This window comes from Megascapheus bottae, chromosome 1 (assembly GCF_031878675.1).
Source record: "Megascapheus bottae isolate mThoBot1 chromosome 1, mThoBot2.hap1, whole genome shotgun sequence".
Lineage (NCBI taxonomy): Eukaryota > Metazoa > Chordata > Mammalia > Rodentia > Geomyidae > Megascapheus > Megascapheus bottae.
This window is the reverse complement of record NC_143509.1, coordinates 7380143-7400287: the sequence shown is the minus strand read 5'-3', so window position 1 is coordinate 7400287 and position 20145 is coordinate 7380143. Positions and strand designations below refer to the sequence as shown.

At 43.2% G+C, this 20145-nt stretch overlaps 3 protein-coding genes across 3 annotated transcripts; all 3 read left to right on the top strand.

The window, feature by feature from the left end:
- The first annotated feature begins 2859 nt into the window (after positions 1-2859).
- LOC150068239 (olfactory receptor 7D4-like) lies at positions 2860-3807 on the top strand. The gene has a single exon (XM_090353747.1). The coding sequence runs from the start codon at positions 2860-2862 to the stop codon at positions 3805-3807; it is 948 nt and encodes a 315-aa protein (XP_090209873.1).
- Positions 3808-9315: 5508 nt separating this feature from the next.
- On the top strand, positions 9316-10627 carry LOC150068238 (olfactory receptor 7D4-like). Its single transcript, XM_090353667.1, has 2 exons — positions 9316-9331; positions 9702-10627. The coding sequence occupies exons 1-2, from the start codon at positions 9316-9318 to the stop codon at positions 10625-10627; spliced, it is 942 nt and encodes a 313-aa protein (XP_090209793.1).
- An 8375-nt stretch (positions 10628-19002) lies between these two features.
- Positions 19003-19950, top strand: LOC150068237 (olfactory receptor 7D4-like). The gene has a single exon (XM_090353605.1). The coding sequence runs from the start codon at positions 19003-19005 to the stop codon at positions 19948-19950; it is 948 nt and encodes a 315-aa protein (XP_090209731.1).
- Positions 19951-20145: the final 195 nt, after the last annotated feature.

Here is a 20145-nt window from a genome sequence, read left to right as displayed (position 1 = left end):
AAATTTATGATCAGTGAGGGAAAACAAGAGAAAAAGAAAATGGGGTGTGTAGCAAGCAATTTTCTGGAATAGTGAGGCTGGGAAGGGCCAGAAGGGAGCTCGTCATCTGCAGATGTGGTCCCAGAACTCTAAGGCACTTGGAACTCTAAGGGTTTGTGAACTCTAAGGCTTTGTGAACTCTGATTTCCCTTCTTTCTCTCACTTTCTGCAACCTAGAGCGCATTCTTCATGAAGTTCCCTTCTGAAAGGTCTCTCACTTTTCTTCACTCTTTCCCAATAATCAGCGTCATCTGTCAGCTTTGCTACATCCAATTATGTATTTGTTTATCACCCGATAAAGCTCCAATGTGCACCAGGTATTGTCTTTTGGGTTCCAGGCCAGGGACGTGTGTGTGTGTGTGTGTGTGTGTGTGTGTGTGTGTGTGTGTGTGTGTGCGCCTAGACCTGGGCCTTGGACTCTAACCGTGGTACTGTCCCTCAGCTCCTTTTGCTAAAGGCTAGCACTCTACTATTGGAGCTGCATCTCCACTTCCAGCTTTTTCTGTCATTATTTGGAAATAAGGGTCTCATAGACTTTCCTGCCAAGGCTGGCTTTGAACTGCCATTGTCAGATCTAAGACTCCTGAGCAATGATGATTACAGAGATGAAACACCAGTGCCAGCTTTGATTGGAATTTTTTTCTTATCCTCTTCAATATTTTGTTGGCATATTTGACTGACAATGTATGGTTTGTTTCCCATTAGTGTCCATAACAAAATCTAGCCAACAAAAGAATTATTAGTAAGGAAGAATTCCCCTTTATGTGTGTGTCTCTGTGTGCGTGTGTGTCTGTGTGTCTGTGTGTGGGTGTGTGTTTGTGTGTCTGTGTGTGTGTGCCTGCATGTACATGTGCCAGTCATGGGTCTTGAACTGTGCACCTGGGCACTGTCCCTGAGCTTCTGAGCCATACCAAGTGAACTAGAGCTCACATGTGGCTTTTTAGTAATTAATCAGGAATGAGAATGTCTTGAATTTCCCTGCCTGAGCTGGCTTCCCACCTTGATATGTCAATTGCAGCCTCTTAGTAGCTAGAATGTCAGCTGTAACCCACCTTCCCTCACTTAGTTTTGCACATGCACACTGGCTTCTGTGTGTGCACAGAATGGATTTCTGTGTATACCAACTGGAAAAAGGGGTTTTGCTGTGGTATTTCCACACGGGCATATATTGTGGTTTGATCAAAATAAACCCCTCTGTAACTCTTTTTTGGCACATTGTCCTGCCCCAATTTCAAGGTTTAGTGGATTTTTCATCTTCATCTTCACATATATTCTGCATTATTCAACCCCACCATTCCTTCCCTGTCCCTCAGGCTTTTCCCCATAAACATTTACATTCAATATATATATATATATATATATATATATATAGAGAGAGAGAGAGAGAGAGAGAGAGAGAGAGAGAGAAAGAGAGAGAGAGAGAGAGAGGGAGAGAGCGAGCACTGAGCATATGAATCAAATTCATTCAGTTTATTATTGCATGATCCATGAATTCTGCTGATTTCCATACAATAGGTTCCTGCTCCAGAGCATGAAATCTCACACATGTGTTGTATATTGTGTGTGTGTGTGTGTGTGTGTGTGTGTGTGTGTGTGTGTGTGTGTGTGTGTGTGTGTGTGCCAGTCCTTAGGTTTAAACTCAGAGTTTCTGAGACTTCTTACTCAAGGCCATTGCTAGACCCACTGTCATCTTTTTAGTGCTAAAAATATAGATAAGAGTCTGACCGACTTTTCTTGCCCAGAATGACTTAGAACCCCAAGCCTTAGCTCTCCACTTACTGAGTAGATGGGATTACAGGCATGAACTAAATGCGCTAAGCACATTATGTTATTTAATGATATTGTGTTCCTTTCTCCTCAATTCTATGTAGCTGGTAGTCTCTTTTTTACCCTCTCTCATACTTTGGAAGAAATCACCTAGTGGAATTCTCTGTCGGGAGGCATCCACAGCCATGTTGACCAGCCATGCTATATTCCATCCACATCCAGGAACTTCATGTACTGAGATCTTCCCCACAAATGCTCCCATTCCTGAGACAGATGCTCGCTCCATGGACTGCACACAACAGGAGGACAACTCGATCCTATTATATGGTGAACATTACCTCCACCAGGAAAATAGGTAAAAGAATTAATTGTGCCTGAGAGTTGAAAGTGCTTCCTGAAAGGTGAAGGCAGTGGAAAAGGTGGACAGAGAAATGGAGAGAGGAAAGGTGGGCAAACTCATTCGTAATATTCAGTGTACAAACGTGAAGCTGGAACTGGGTGAACTGAGGAGGGGTTGGACTGGGAGGGGTCGGGGAGAGCATGGAAGGAGTGACATGCATGAAATGGCCTTGTACTCACAAACTGATCATTGAATTATAGCCCCATAGTGCCACTACTTAAAAGCAAGGTTTAGAAAAATACATTTAATAGGGACTAGAGCAAAGCCTAGTGGTAGAGTGCTTGCCTAGCATGCAAGAATACCCGAGTTTGATTCCTCAGTGCCACATATATAGAAAAAGCTGAAGTGGTGCCATGGCTCAAGTACTAGTGCTCTAACTTTGACAGGCCCACGGACAGTGCCCAGGCCTTGGGATCAAGCCGCAGGACTAGCAAAACACAAAATCTCTGAGTAAATGAATACAAGACAGGGATATTTACCCACATATTACAATATGAAAGTGAGTGGAGGCAAATTTGGCTGTGCAGGTAAACCCCGGGGAGCCATTAGGAAACAAAAAAGGCACCTGGCAGGGGAAGGGCATGACCACTTGAGCTGGCAGTGGGCATTGATTGAACTTTTCCTTACTTGCCACAAGGAAAACACCTAGGGCTATGACAGCACAAAATCACACAGGGGAATCACCATTCCTCCTGCTGGGCCTCTCAGATGACCCTCAACTCCAGCCCATCCTCTTTGGGCTCTTCCTGTCCATGTACCTGATCACCATACACGGAAATCTGCTCATCATCCTGGCTGTCACTTCTGACCCCCACCTCCACACGCCCATGTACTTCTTCCTCTCCAACCTGTCCTTTGTGGACATCTGCTTTACCTCCACCACAATACCCAAGATGCTGGTGAACATCCAGACCCAGAGGAAAGACATCTCCTACCCAGAGTGCCTCACTCAGGTGCATTTCTTCATGATTTTTGTTGGAATGGATAATTTCCTATTGATGGTGATGGCTTATGATCGCTTTGTGGCCATCTGTCACCCACTGAACTACCCACTTATCATGAACCCTCACTTGTGTGGCCTCCTGGTCCTCGTGTCTTGTCTTCTCATTTTCTGCATCTCACTAATCCATGTTGTACTGATGAGGAAATTAACCTTCTCCCCGGGAACCACCATCCCCCATTTCTTCTGTGAACTAGCTCAGGTTCTCCAGGTGGCCATATCTGACACCCTCATCAATGACATCTGGATGTACCGGGCTATTGTGCTCTTCGGTGTGTTTCCTGCCTTAGGAATCTTCTTCTCTTACCATCAGATCCTCTCCTCTATAATGAAGATGTCCAACACAGCTACCAAGCACAAAGCCTTCTCCACCTGTGGCTCTCACCTCTGCGTGGTCTCCTTGTTCTACAGGACAGGACTTGGGGTGTACCTCAGCTCTGCAGTGTCCTCCTCTGCCCACAGAAGCAAGGTGGCCTCGGTGATGTACACAGTGGTCACTCCCATGCTGAACCCCTTCATCTACAGCCTGAGGAACCAGGACGTGATGGGGGCCCTGGAGAGACTGCCAGGCAGAGTGGTCTCCTGTCTTGATGGATTGTGAAGCACAGAACAAAGTAATCCATTGGAAGTGGGAAGACAAATTGGTTGAATATCAGATCAGTGATACTTTTCCTCCATTATAGGATTCAGTGTATATGTATGTATAGACTTTTCCATCTACAAAAGACGTACTTATTCACGTGTGCCACCAAAGCCCCTATGGTTTTCTCTGTCCATATTTAGACATCTATCTTTCAAGGAAATTTACTTGCTATCCATCAGAAGAACAACTTCTGTTTTCAGTGTGAATTTTTCTTAATAGTCCTATTTGGGTTACTGTTGCACAACTTTCGTGGGCATTTCCAATTGAACATAGAAAACACTTATCACAATCCAAATTTACACAGTATCCCTGTAATTTATCCTCTTCTATATTAATTATTCCTCCTCAAACACAAAACTACTTCTTCTTCTCCTCCTTCTCATCCTTCTTTACCTCCTCCCCTTCTTCCTCCTCCACCTCCTCCTCCAAGAATCCAAATAAAATCCCAACACATTCAGAACAGAAATTGTGTCCTTACATGCGAGATTTTGTTTTAAGTTTGAGGGCAATTTTTTTTTCTTTACTAATTTCTCTTTCCCACTCAGATATGAACGTGTTTCCATGATAGCTATACTAAGAGACATCCTCAGACAACAGACAAGAGTCTGAGGATGCCTGTTTTTCTCATACTCACCAGAATTGTTGTTGTAGATTTTCTTCACGATTGACATAATACAGAAAAGGTTGAATATTTATCTGTGGATTTCTATATGGCCACATAAAGATTGTCTTGGCTGGGACCAGTGGCTCACATCTATAATCCTAGCTACTCAGGAGCTTCAAATTTGAGGATCAAAATGGAAAGCCCGCCTGGGCATTTATCTACAATTGACTGCTAGAAATCCAGAAGTGGTTCTGTGACTCAAGGGGTAGAGCTGTAGCCTTGAGCTGAAGAGCTCAAGAACAGCAACCAGGCCCAGAGATCAAGCCCTATCACCAACCAAAAAAAATGAATGTGTAAATAAATCAACATTATTTTGTCAATATTTTTCCGCATTGTGAAATCAACTTAATTGTGGACAATTAATGTTTGTTGTTGAGTATCTAAGAGGCTTTCCTTCTAGGTTCTGGGACTGGGGCTCCTTTTAAGTGAATACCCCACACACTTCTCTCATTCTCATCAGCCTTTCCTATGCTCTGAATAAAGATTTGATTTGCTGCAATCCCTTTTGTCAATTTTCCCTCCTATTTAATGAAATACAACAGAACTTTCCAGAAAGTACTAGTTTTGGCTATATCTCCAATTACATTCTATATGGTTTCCTGTTGTAATTTCAGCTTCACGTCTTACAGGCTGAGATGTAGGATGGAGCCTCCAAGCCAGGTTGGAGAGGAAAGTCTGTGACACTCTTATCTCTACCCATAAAACTGCTGGAAGTAAACGGGGCAACCTGTGCTCACACCTGGATCCTAGCTCTTCGGGAGCCTGAGATCTGGGGATCACAGATCAAACCCAGCCTGGACATGAAAGTCCATCAGACTCTTACCTCCAATTAACCACCAGAGAACTGAAAGTGTTGCTGTGGCTCAAACAAGGAGATTGTTAGCATTGAGAGCTCAGAGATAGTGCCCAGGCCTAGAGTTCAAGGCCCACAACAGAGAGAGGAGAGAGACAGAGAGAAAAAGAAAGAGAGAGAGAGACAGACGGAGGAGAGAGAGAGAGAGAGAGAGAGAGAGAGAGAGAGAGAGAGAGAGAGAGAGAGAGAGAGAGAGAGAGGTGATCTCTCTCTAGTAAGGAAACAGCAAACAATGTACTGAAGTAAGGAAACAGCAAACAATGTACTGAATGAAGAAACCTGGAAGGTTGTAAGATCTAAATTACACAGGAGCCTGCATTCTCTGTCACTCAGCACTGTGTCCCAGCCAGAGGAATCCATCAAGAGAAAGAAAAAGGTGCATCCAAATTGGAAAAACAAAACCCAAAATGTCACTGTGTGTATAAGATGTGTCCTGCACTAAATAACTCCCAAAATCAGTTCTGATGCCACTGGCTCAAGACTGAACCCGCAGCTACTCCACAGGCTGAGATCTGAGGATGGAAACTCCCAGTCATCCTGAGCAGGAAGTCCTCCAGGACCTTATTTCCACTTACATAAGAATAAGACAGAAGTGGAGTTGTGGCAGAAGTGATAGAGCTCCAACCTTGAGCACAAAAGGTATGGGAGAATCCTCCAACCCAGAACTCCAGGCCTAGGACCAACACACACACACACACACACACACACACACACACACACACACACACACACACACACACACACACACACACGCTATCCATAATTCAATAGGATCAGGAGGGAATGATATGTTTCTGGTTTTATTTAGGGGTGTCAGTTCTTTTCCTGCGTGTGTGAGTGTGTGTGTGTGTGTGTGTGTGTGTTGCTCTTGGAGCTTGAACTCAGAGCCTGGGCATTGTCCATGACTCTTTTTGTTCAAGGATTCTGCTCTTCTGCTTGAGCCACAGCTCCATTCTGCCTTTTTATTGGTCATTGATGAGAAGACTGTACAGACTTTTCTGCCCCACTGGCTTCTAACTCTAAATCCTCACATCTCAGCCTCCTAAGTATTTCAAATTACAGGCCTGAGCCAGCAGCACCTAGCTGAGATTGTTTTCTTTTACCTTTTTCTCTTTCTTTAGTTTTTTTGTCCGTTCTTGGACTTGAACTCTGAGCCTGGATGCTGTCCCTGAGATCTTCAGCTCAACACTACCGCCCTACTCCTTGAGCCAAGGCCCACATCTGCTTTTCTAGTGGTTATTTGCAGATAAGAGTATCACGGACTTTAGTTCCTGGGCTGGTTTTGAACCAAGATCCTCAGATCTCAGCCTCCTGGGTAGCTAGAATGACAGGAGTGAGCAAAAAAACCTAGCGGAATTTTCTAAACTTGATTTCATAGAAATCCAGCAATTGGGCCAAGGGGAGCAATAACAGAAGAAAAGGAATTAGGGGCTGATATGAGAGAAATGAAGAACAGAAAATACAAATGTCCAGTTAACCAGGGAAGATACATTCATTAACTAATAATTAAATGATTATTCATTTATTTAATCCATTGTACAGGGCACTGAGCTATTGTTGTGATTTTCTGAATGGATAATAAGGGTAACATATATGAGGTAACAAATAAAATTTTATAGTGTCCTGGGTGTCGCAGTGTGCTGTTATACAAATTAAACATGGGATTTTTATCTATAATTTCAAAGCATAAGATACTTTAATAATGAAAAAAATCAAGAATATTTTTCCTTAGACATCAAGTGATCTATTACATGTCCAAAGTTTCTTCAAGGCAGATGCCAAATCGACATGGCTCCAGAGATTTCGTTCCTATAGAAATTAATAGGTCCTTTGAGAATTCATTGTTATCTTCTTCTCAAAACAAAAGAACATAACAAAAGGAACTGTGTTCCCCTTGGAATAAATTAATTCCTCTCCCCTGTAACAGCCTACAATAATGCAAGAAATTAACCTAATACTGTTTATCCATGATGTCATCTTCACTTTATCTCATGGGAACAAAATGGCTTGGAGACTAGAAAGACATTTCATTTCATAAAGACAATTATTTCATGAAAGGCAATTCATTTGATGAGGAGATCTTAGTACATTCATCGTTTGAGTTGCAAGAAACTGCACAAGCTTCTGACTCCCTTCTCTGAATTCAGTCTCCGTGAAAACCCCAGCCAACAAAGTTCTAAGGAGGAGTTGGAGAGATAAGAAATCTTCAGTAATAACCAAAACAGAGAGCCATGATAGCCTGGTAAAGACAGGGGAAATGTAAATTTATGGACAACAAGAGAAAAAAAATGGGGTGAGTAGCAGGCAATCCTCTGGAATAGTGAGGATGAGAAGGGCCAGAAGTGAGCTCACATCTGCAGGTGAGGTCCCAGAATGGCAATGAACTTGGAGTTCAGGCTATGTGAACTCTGGCTTCCCTTCTTTCTCTCACTTTCTGCAACCTAGAGCCCCTTCCACATGAAGTTCCCTTCTGAAAGGTCTCTCACTTTTCTTCACTCTTTCCCAATAATCAGCGTTAACTGTCAGCATGCAACATCCGCTTACGTATTTGTTAATCACCCGTTAAGGTTCCTCTGTACACCAGGTATTGTCTTTTGGGTTCCAGGCCAGGGACTGTGTGTGTGTGTGTGTGTGTGTGTGTGTGTGTGTGTGTGTGTGTGTGTGTGTCTGTGTGTCTGTGTGTCTGTGTGTCTGTGTTTCTGCCTTTCTGTGTGACCGCATGTACATGTGCCAGTCATGGGTCTTCAACTGTGGGTCTGTGCACTCTCCCTGAACTTCTGAGCCATACCAAGTGAACTACAGCACACATGTGGCTATTTGGTAATAATAAAGAATGAGAATCTCATGGATTTCCCTGCCTGAGCTAGCTTCACACCGTGATCCGTCAATTGCAGCCTCTTAGTAGCTTGAATGGCAGCTGTGAGCCACTGGCACCCAACTTCCCTCACCTGGTTTTGCACATGCACACTGGATTCTGTGTGCACAGAATGGTTTTCTATGTATACCAACTGGAAAGGGGGGGTTTGCTGGGGTATTTCCATACAGGCATATATGGTGTTTTGATCACACTAAACCCCTCTGTAGATTTTTCTTTGGTCCATAGTCTCTTCCCCTGATTGCAACAGGGTTTAGTGGATTTTATCTTCATCTTCACACATATTCTCTATTATTCAATCCCACCATTCCTTCCCTGTCCCTCAGGCTTATGCCCATAAACATTTACATTCTAGATACATAGACAGATAAATAGATAGATAGATAGATAGATAGATAGATAGATAGATAGATAGATAGAGCATTGAGCATATGAACCAAATTTATCCAGTTTATTATTGTATGATCCATTAATTCTGCTGATTTCTGCATAGTAAGTTCCAGCTCCAGAGCATAAACACATATGCTGTGTATTGTATGTATGTGTGTGTGTTTGTGTGTATGTGCCAGTCCTGGGATTTAAACTCAGTATCCCTGAGACTTGTTAGTTAAGCCTACCACTAATGCCACAGCACCTCCACTTTCATATTTTTGGTGCTTCAAATTGGAGTTGAGAGTTTCACAGACTTTCATGCCTAGGCTGGCATTGAACCATGAACCTCAGATCTCAGCCTCCTGAGCTGCTAGCATGACAGGCATAAGCCAAAGGGCATTTCCTTAATGTATTCTGTATTTGTGATATGATGTTGCTGTCTCAGTTGTTCTTTGTGGCTGGTATTCTTTTTTTCAATTGCTCATAGTTTAGAAGGAATTCTCTGTCAGGTGGCATCCACAGCCATGTTGACCAGCCATGCTGTATTCCATCTACACAGGTAACAGATGTGTCATGTTCAGAACAGTTCAGTCCAGGAACGCTGCCTGGACTCCAGGCGATGTTGCTGAATGGCATCCGGGAACTCCATGTACTGAGGTTTGCCCCACAAATGCTCCCATTCTTGAGATAAATGCTCGCACCATGGCCTGCAGACACAGTAGGACGACTCCCGGGTGTTGGCCTTTGATGTCTCTTCACATTAACCCAACTCCACAAGAAGTAACACAATTATACCTGCGAGTTGAAAGCGTTTTCTGAATGGGGAGGTGAGGGGAAGACATGGGCAGATGAATGGAGTATCCTAATACTCAATGTACAAACATGAAGCTAGAACTGGGTAAACTGAGGGATAGGTGGAGCTGGGAGTCACAGACCATGATGGCATGACAATATACTCACAAGTCCTATGTTGAATTGAAAGCCCTTACTACAACTACTTACAACTAACTTCAAATACAACCATGCGAGCGTTCACTGAACTTTTGCTTTCTTGCCCCAAGGACAACAGCCAAGACTATGAGACAAAGGGGAATCACCATTCCTCCTCCTGGGCCTCTCAGATGACCCTCAACTCCAGCCCCTGCTCTTTGGGATCTTCCTGTCCATGTACCTGATCACCACACTCGGAAATCTGCTCATCATCCTGGCAGTCACCTCTGACCCCCACTTCCACACCCCCATGTACTTCTTCCTCTCCAACCTGTCCTTTGTAGACATCTGCTTCACCTCCACCACAATCCCCAAGATGCTGGTGGACATCCAGACCCAGAGGAAAGACATCTCCTACCCAGAGTGCCTCACTCAGGTGTATTTCTTCATGATTTTTGGTGGAATGGATAATTTCCTATTGACCGTGATGGCCTATGACCGCTTTGTGGCCATCTGTCACCCACTGAACTACCCACTTATCATGAACCCTCACTTCTGTGGCCTCCTGGTCCTCATGTGTTGGCTTCTCATTTTCTGCATCTCAATAATCCATGTTGTACTGATGAGGAAATTAACCTTCTCCCCAAGAACCACCATTCCGCATTTCTTCAGTGAACTAGCTCAGGTTCTCCAGGTGGCCAGCTCTGACACCCTCATCAATGACATCTGGATGTACCTGGATTTTGTGCTCTTCAGTGTGCTTCCTGCCTTAGGAATCTTCTTCTCTTACCATCAGATCCTATCCCCTTTAATGAAGCTGTCCAACACAGCTACCAATCACAAAGCCTTCTCCAACTGTGGCTCTCACATCTGCGTGGTCTCCTTGTTCTACGGGACAGGACTTGGGGTGTACCTCAGCTCTGCAGTGTCCTCCTCTACCCACAGAAGCAAGGTGGCCTCCATGATGTACACAGTGGTCACTCCCATGCTGAACCCCATCATCTACAGCCTGAGGAACCAGGATGTGATGGGGGCCCTGGAGAGACTGCCAGGCAGAGTGGTCTCCTGTCTTGATGGATTGTGAAGCACAGAACAAAGTAGTCCATTGGAAGTGGGAAGACAAATTGGCTGAATATCAGATCAGTGATATTTTTCCTTCATTATAGGATTCAGTGTATATGTATGTATAGACTCTTCCATCTAGAAAAGATGTACTTATTCACGTGTACCATCAAAGTCCCTATGGCTTTGTCTGTCGATGTTTGGACATCTGTCTTTCAAGGAAATTTACTTGCTATCCATCAGAAGAACAACTTCTGTTTTCAGTGTGGATTTTTCTGAATATTCCTATTTGGGTTGCTGTGGCACAATTTTCCTGGGCATTTCCAATTGAACATAGAAAGCACTTATCACAATCCAAGTTTACACAGTATCCCTCTAAGTTATCCTCTTCTATATTAATTATTCATCCTCAGACACAAAACTTCTTCTTCTTCTCCCCCTTCTCATCCTCTTTCTCTTCCGCCTCCTCCTCGAAGAATCCAAATAAAATCCCAACACCTTCAGAACAGCAGTTATGCTCTTACGTGTGACATTTTGTTTTAAGATTGAGGGCAAAGCTCAAAAAATTGAATCACTCCAAAACTAATCTCCAAAGTAACATACATCCATTAAAAAATGGGCCAAAGACTTAAAGAGAGTCTTCTCTGAAGAAGAAACAAAAATGGCCTATAGACACATGAAGAAATGCTCAACATCTCTGGTCATAAAAGAAATGCAAATCAAAACAACTCTAAGATTCCACCTCACTCCAGTTAGAATGGCCAGGATCCGAAAAACGAATAACAACAGATGCTGGAGAAGATGTGGCCAGGAGGGATCACTACTACACTGTTGGTGGGAGTGCAAACTCGTTCAACCACTATGGAAAACAGTATGGCAATGCCTCAATAGGCTAAACGTAGAGCTCCCCTATGACCCAGCAATTCCACTACTTGGCATTTACCCAACCGTCCAGAACCTAGGGCATGCTACACCCACTAGCACAACAATGTTCATTGCAGCATTATTCACCATAGCAAAGATATGGAACCAACCTAGATGTCCCTCAGTTGATGAGTGGATCAACAAGTTGTGGTATTTGTACACAGTGGAATTCTATGCTGCTGTCAGAAAAAACGTCATCTCCGCATTTGTTAGGAAATGGAAAGTCTTAGAAAAAATCATATTAAGTGAAGTAAGCCAGACTCAAAGGAACACAGGCTGAATTGTTTCCCTCATTTGTCATAATCAGTAGAAACCTTGGGCTCTACTAGCAGAGATCTGCAATAGACCAAAACCTTGATACATAAGGCCATATGGTATGAAGCTAATTGAAAAGTCCTCCAGGATATTGAAACAAAAGCCATATAACGAATGATTGTTGTCCTTAATGTACTATGTTATCTCATCTCTTTTGCTGTCCCTTCGATATCTCATATTGTTACAGTATCTCATTTTGCTATCTGATATATTGGATTTGTTTATATTTGTTTATTTGAAATTTGATAGGGAAGGGGGGGAAACCAAGACGGGGGGGTGGATGTGTGGGTAATGGGGACCAAGACATGTGAAAGGGTATCAATATATGTGAATTAATGCACCTTCTGTCTGGCAAATATCATGTTACCCTTTTATTAATTACAATAAAAAATATAAAAAAAAGATTGAGGGCAATTCTTTTCCTCTTTACTAATTTCTCTTTCCCACTCAGATATGAATGTGTTTCCATGAAAGTTATACTAAGTGACATCCTCAGACAACAGTATGAGTCTGAGGATGCCTGTTTCTTCTCATACTCACCAGAATTGTTGTTGTAGATTTTCTTCACGATTGACATAATACAGAATCACAGTGTTTTATTGATTTGCATGTCCTATGTAGTGAAAAGTTTGAATATTTATCTGTGGATTTCTTTATGGCCATTTTTACCTCTCTTAAAGATTGTCTTGGCTGGGACCAGTGGTTCACATCTATATTCCTAGCTACTCAGGAGCTTGAAATTTGAGTATCACAATGGAAAACCAGCTAGAAATCCAGAAATCGTGCTGTGACACAGCGGGTAGAGCAGTAGCCTTGAGCTGAACAGCTCAAAAACAGCAACCAGGCCCAGAGATCCAGCCCCATTACCAAACCAAAAAAATACCTGACTAAATAAATAAATCAACATTATTTTATCCATCTTTTTCCTCATTGTGAAGTCAACTTACTTGTGGACCCTTAATATTAAGTGGTGAGTATCTGAGAGGCTTTCCTTCTATCTCCTGGGACTGGGGCTCTTTATAAGTGAATAACCCACACACTTCTCTCATTCTCATCAGCCTTTACTGTGCTCTGAATAAAGATTTGATTTATGAAATCCCTTTTGTCATCTTTTTCCTCATATTTAATGAAATACTACAGAACTTTCCAGAAAGTACTAGTCTTGGCTATATCTCTGGTTACATTCTATGTGGTTTCCTGTTGTAATTTCAGCTTCAGGTCTAACAGGCTGAGATGTGAGGATGGCGCCTCCAAGCCAGAATGGGCAGGAAAGTCTGTGACACTTTTATCTCTACCCATAAAACTGCTGGAAGTAAACTTGGCAACCTGTGCTCACACCTGAATCCTGGCTACTCGGGAGCCAGACATCTGATGATCACAGATCAAACCCAACCTGGACATGAAAACCATCAGACTCTTACCTCCAATTAACCACCAGAAAACTGAAAGTGGTGCTGTGGCTCAAACAGATACCACCCAGGCCTAGAGTTCAATGCCCACAACAGAGAGAGAGAGAGAGAGAGAGAGAGAGAGAGAGAGAGAGAGAGAGAGAGAGAGAGAGAGAGAGAGAGAGAGACAGAGACAGAGACAGAGACAGAGACAGAGACAGACAGACAGACAGACAGACAGAGACAGACAGAGACAGACAGAGACAGAGACAGAGAGACAGAGACAGACAGAGAGACAGAGACAGACAGGTGATCTCTCTCTAGTAAGGAAACAGCAAACAATGTACTGAATGGAGAAACCTGGACGGTTCTAAGATCTAGATTACACTGGAGCCTGCATTCGCCCTATCACTCAGCACTGTGTCCCAGCAGAGTAATCCATCAAGAGAAAGAAAAAGGTGCATCCAAATTGATAAAACAAATCCCAGAATGTCACTATGCATACAAGATGTGACCTCTACTAAAGCAACTCCAAAAATCAATTCTGGTGCCAGTGGCTCAAGCCTGAACCCCCAGATACTCCACAGGCTGAGATGTGAGGATGGACGCTCTCAGTCGTCCTGAGCAGGAAGTCCTCCAGGCCCTTATTTCCACTTACATAAGAATAAGATAGAAGTGGAGTTGTGGCAAAAGTGATAGAGCACCAACCTTGAGCACAAAAGGTTAGGGAGAATCCTTCAACCCAGAACTCCAGGCCTAGAACCAACACACACACACACACACACACACACACACACACACACACACACACACACACACACACACACTATCCATCTTTCAATAGGATCAGGAGGTGATCATATATTCCTGCTTTTATTTAGGGGGTTTCATTTCTTTCCTGTGTGTGTGTGTGTGTGTGTGTGTGTGTGTGTGTGTGTGTCTGTGTCTGTGTGTCTGTGTATGTGTGTGTGTGTCTGTGTCTGTGTCTGTGTCTGTGTTGCTCTTGGACCTTGAACTCAGAACCTGGGCATTGTCCATGACTCTTTTTGCTCAAGGATTCTGCTCTTCTGCTTGAGCCACAACTCCATTCTGCCTTTTTAGTGGTCATTGAAGAGAAGACTCTACAGACTTTTCTGCCCCACTGGCTTCTAACTCTAAATCCTCACATGTCAGCCTCCTAAGTATTTCAAATTACAGGCCTGAGCCAGCAGCACCTAGCTGAGATTGTTTTCTTTTTCCTTTTTCTCTTTCTTTAGTTTTTTTTTGGTTCATTCTTGGACTTGAACTCTGAGCGTGGGTGCTGTTCCTGAGATCTTCAGTTAACCACGACCACCCTACTCCTTGATGCATAGACCCACATCTGGGTTTCTGGTGGTTAATTGGAGATAAGAGTCTCACAGACTTTAGTGCCTGGGCTGGTTTTGAACCAAAATCCTCAGATCTTAGCTTCCTGAGTAGCTAGGATGACAGGAGTGAGCCACCATGCCCGGTGGTGTTTTCTAAGCTGACTTCATAGAAATCCAGCAATTGGGCCAAGGGGAGCCATAACAGAAGTTAAGGAAGTTGGGCTCATATGAGAGAAATGAAGATCAGAAAATACAAATGTCCTGTTAACCAGGGAGGATACATTCATTAAATAATAATAATTAAATGATCATGCATTTATTTAATCCACTGAACAGTGCACTGAGCTATTCTCATAATATTCTGTGTGGATATTAAGGGTAACATATATGAGGTAACAAATATAATTTTATAGGTTGCTGAGTGTCTCAGTGTGCTGCTGTCCAAATAAAACGTGGGATTTTTATCTATAGTTTCAAAGCATAAGAAACTTTAACGAAAAAAATTTAAAAATTTTTTCCTATAGAGATCAAGTGATCTATTACATGTCCAAAGATTCTTCAAGGCAGAAGCCAAATAGATATGGCTCCAGAGATTTAGCCCCTTTTGAAATAAATAGATCCTTTAAGGATTCCTTTATTTAATCAAAACAAAAGAAAAAAACAAAAATAATATGTTCCCCATGGAATAAATTAATTCCTCTCACCCTGTAACAGCCCACAATAATGCAAAAAATTAACCTAAAAATTTATCCATAATGTCATCTTCACTTTAACTCATGGGAACAAAATGGTTTGGAGACAGGAAAGACATTTCATTTCATAAAGACAATTCTTTCATGAAAGGCAATTCATTTCATGAGGACATCTTAGTACATTCATCGATTGAGTTGCAAGAAACTGCACAAGCTTCTGACTCCCTTCTCTGAATCCAGTCTCCATGAAAACCCCAGTCGACAAACTTCTAAGGAGGAGTTTGGGAGATAAGAAATCTTCAGTGATAACCAAACAGAGAGCCATGATAGCCTGGTAAAGACAGGGGAAATGTAAATTTATGACCAGCGAGGGAAAACAAGACAAAAAGAAAATGGGGTGAGTAGCAGGCAATCCTCTGGAATAGTGAGGATGGGAAGGGCCAGAAGGGAGCTCACATCTGCAGGTGAGGTCCCAGAACTCTAAGGCACTTGGAGTTCAGGCTTTGTGAACTATGATTTCCTTCATTTCTGTCACTTGCTGCAACCTAGAGCGCCTTTCCGATGAAGTTCCTTTCTGGAAGGTCTCTTGCTTCTCTTCACTCTTTCCCAATAATCAGCATTATCTGTCAGCTTTGCTACATCGATTATGTATTTATTAATCCCCCGCTAAATCTCCATTGTGCACCAAGTATTGTCTTTTGGCTTCCAGGCCAGGGACTTGTGTGTCTGTGTGTCTGTGTGTCTGTGCATCTCTGTGTCTATGTGTGTCTATGTCTGGGTGTGTGTCTGTGTCTGTCTGTCTGTGTGTATATGTGTGTCTCTAGGCCTGGCCCTTCAACTCTAACACTGGCACTCTTCCTCAGCTCCTTTTGCTCTAGGCTACCACTCTACTATTTGAGCTGCAGCTCCACGTCCAGTTTCTTCTGTCATTTTTTGGAAATAAGGCTCTCAGGGCTTTCCTGCCCAGGCTGGCTTTGAACTTCCATTGTCAGACCTCAGACTCCTGAGCAATGATGGTTACATGGATGAACGACCAGTGCTGGCACATTTGACCAAAAATGTATGCTTTGTTTCCCAGTAGTGTCCATAACAAAATCTAGCCAACAACAAATTATTAGTAAGGAAGAATTCCCCTTCGTGGGTGTGTGTGTCTGTGTCTGTGTCTGTGTATGTCTGTATGTACCGTCTGTGTATGTCTGTATGTACTAAGCCCAGCTGTCAGAAAAAACGACATCGCCCCATATGTAAGGAAATGGAAAGAAGCCTACAGAGTGGGAGAAGATCTATACCAACCAAACAACGGACAAAGGCCTCATATCTAAAATATATCAACAACTCAAAAAATTGAATCATTCCATAACTAAGCTCCAAAGTAACAACCATCCCATTGAAAAATGGGCCAAAGACTTAAAGAGAGTCTTCTCTGAAGAAGAAACAAAAATGGCCTATAGACACATGAAGAAATGCTCAACATCTCTGGTCATAAAAGAAATGCAAATCAAAACAACTCTAAGATTCCACCTCACTCCAGCTAGAATGGCCAGGATCAGGAAAACGAATCACATCAGATGCTGGAGGGGATGTGGCCAGGAGGGATCACTACTACACTGTTGGTGGGAGTGCAAACTCGTTCAACCACTATGGAAAGCAGTGTGGCAGTGCCTCAAAAGGCTAAACACAGAACTCCCCTATGACTCAGCAATTCCACTACTTATCATTTACTCAACCACCCAGAAACAAGGACATACTAAACCCACTAGCACAACAATGTTCATTGCAGCACTATTCACCATAGCAAACATATGGAACCAACCTAGATGTCCCTCAGTGATAAGTGGATCACCAAGTTGTGGTATTTGTACACAATGGAATTCTATGCTGCTGTCAGAAAGAATGACATCGTCCCATTTGTTAGGAAATGGAAAGACTTAGAAAAAATCATATTAAGTGAATTAAGCCAGACTCAAAGGAACATAGGCTCAATGGTTTCCCTCATTTGTTATACTCAGTAGAAACCTTGGGCTCTCTAGCAGAGATTTGCAATAGAGCAAAAGCTAGATACATAAGGCAATACACTATGATGCTAAATGAAAGGACCTCCAGGATATAGAAACAAAAGCCATATAACGAGTGATTGTTGTCCTTAATGTACTATGTTATCTCTCATCTCTTTTGCTGTCCCTTAGTAATCTCATATTGTTACACTATTTCACTTTGTTATCTGATATATTGGATAAATGCGAATTTGGTTATTTGAAATTGGATAGGGAAGGGGGGGGAAACAAGATAAGGGGTGGGAGTGGGGGGAAGGGAAATGGGGACCAAGATATTAGAAAGGGTATCAATGTATGTGAAATAATGCACCTTCTATCTGGTGAATATAATGTAACCCTTCTCTTAATTACAATAAAAAATATGAAAAAATGTGCTAAGCTCATTACATGTTATTTAATGATGCTGTGTTCTTTTCTCCTCATTTCTGTGCAGCTGGTAGTCTCTTGTTTACCCTCTCTCATATTTTGGAAGAAATCACCTAGAAGGAATTCTCTGTCGGGAGGCATCCACAGCCATGTTGACCAGCCATGCTGTATTCCATCCACACAGGTAACAGATGTGTCGTGTTGAGAACAGCTCAGCCCACGAATGCTGCCTGGCCTCAAGAAAATGTTGCTGAATGACCTCCAGAAACTCTACAACTGAGATCTTCCCCACAAATCCTCCCATTCCTGAGATAGATGCTTGCTCCATGGACTGCACACAACGGGAGAACAACTCGATCCTATTACAGAGTGAACGTTCCCTCCACCAGGAAAATAGGTAAAAGAATTAATTGTACCTGAGGGTTGAAATCGCTTCCTGAGAGGTGAAGGCAGTAGAAAAGGTGGATAGAGAAATGGAGAGAGGAATGTTGGGCAAAATCATTCGTAATATTCAGTGTACAAATGTGAAGCTGAAACTGGGTGAACTGAGGGAGGGGTTGGACTGGGAGGAGTTGTGGAGACCATGGAAGGAGTGACATTGATGAAATGGTCTTGTACTCACAAACTGATCATTGAATTATAGCCCCGTGGTACAACTACGTAAGAATAAGGTTTAGAAAAATACATTTCATAGGGACTGCAGCAAGGCCAAGGGTTAGAGTGCTTGCCTGGCATGCACAAAGATCCGAGTTTGATTCCTCAGTACCACATACATAGAAAAGGCCAGAAGTGGTTCTGTGAATCACTTAATAGTGCTCTGACTTTCACAATGCCCAAATGCAGTGCCCAGGCCTTGAGTTCAAGCCTCAGGACTAGCAAAACACAAAAACTCACAGTCAGGGTCCGGGAGTTTGGCCTAGAGGTAGAGTGCTTGTCTAGCATGCACAAATATCCAGGTTCGATTCCTTGGTACCACATACATAGAAAAAACCTGGAAGAGGTGCTGAGGCTCAAGTGGAAGACCTCTAGCCTTGAGAAAGTCCAAAGACAGTGCTCAGGCCCAAGCCCGAGCCCACTGGAAAAAATTAAAAAAATAAAACTCACAGTCAGTGAACAGAAAACACAGGAGATATTTACCCACATATTACAATATGAAAGTGAGTGGAGCCAATCTTGGCTGTGCAGGTCAACCCCGGGGGAGCCATTAGGAAACAAAAAAAGAATCTGGCAGGGGAAGGGCATGACCACCTGAGCTGGCAATGGGCATTGATTGAACTTTTCCTTACTTGCCCCAAGGAAAACAACCAGGGCTATGACAGCACAAAACCACACAGGGGAATCACCATTCCTCCTCCTGGGCCTCTCAGACGACCCTCAACTCCAGCCCCTGATCTTTGGGATCTTCCTGTCCATGTACCTGATCACCATGCTCGGAAATCTGCTCATTATCCTGGCAGTCACCTCTGACCCCCACATCCACACCCCCATGTACTTCTTCGTCTCCAACCTGTCTTTTGTGAACATCTGCTTCACCTCCACCACCATTCCCAAGATGCTGGTGATCATCCAGACCCAGAGGAAAGACATCTCCTACCCAGAGTGCCTCACTCAGGTGTATTTTTTCATGATTTTTGAAGGAATGGAAAATTTCCTATTGACCGTGATGGCTTATGATCGCTTTGTGGCCATCTGTCACCCACTGAACTACCCACTTATCATGAACCCTCACCTCTGTGGCCTCCTGGTGCTCGTGTCTTGGCTTCTCATTTTCTGCATCTCACTAATCCATGTTGTACTGATGAGGAAATTAACTTTCTCCCCGGGAACCACCATCCCCCATTTCTTCTGTGAACTAGCTCAGGTTCTCCAGGTGGCCAGCTCTGATACCTTCCTCAGTGACATCTGGATGTACCTGGCTTTTGTGCTGTTCTGTGTGTTTCCTGCCTTAGGAATCTTCTTCTCTTACCATCAGATCATCTCCTCTTTAATGAAGCTGCCCAACACGGCTAGCAAGCACAAAGCCTTCTCCACCTGTGGCTCTCATCTCTGTGTGGTCTCCTTGTTCTATGGGACAGGACTTGGGGTGTGCCTCAGCTCTGCGGTGTCCTCCTCTGCCCACAGAAGCAAGGTGGCCTCAGTGATGTACACAGTGGTCACTCCCATGCTGAACCCCTTCATCAACAGCCTGAGGAACCAGGACGTGATGGGGGCCCTGGGGAGACTACCAGGCAGAGTGGTCTCCTGTTTTAATGGATTGTGAAGTACATGGTAATGTAGTCCATTGGAAGTAGGAAAACAAATTGGCTGATTATCACCATCAATGATACTTTTACTTTATTATAGGACTGAGGATAGATAGATAGATAGATAGATAGATAGATAGATAGATAGATAGATTTTTTATTTAGAAAAGACATACTAGGGGCCAGGAGATTGGCCTAGTGGTAGAGTGCTT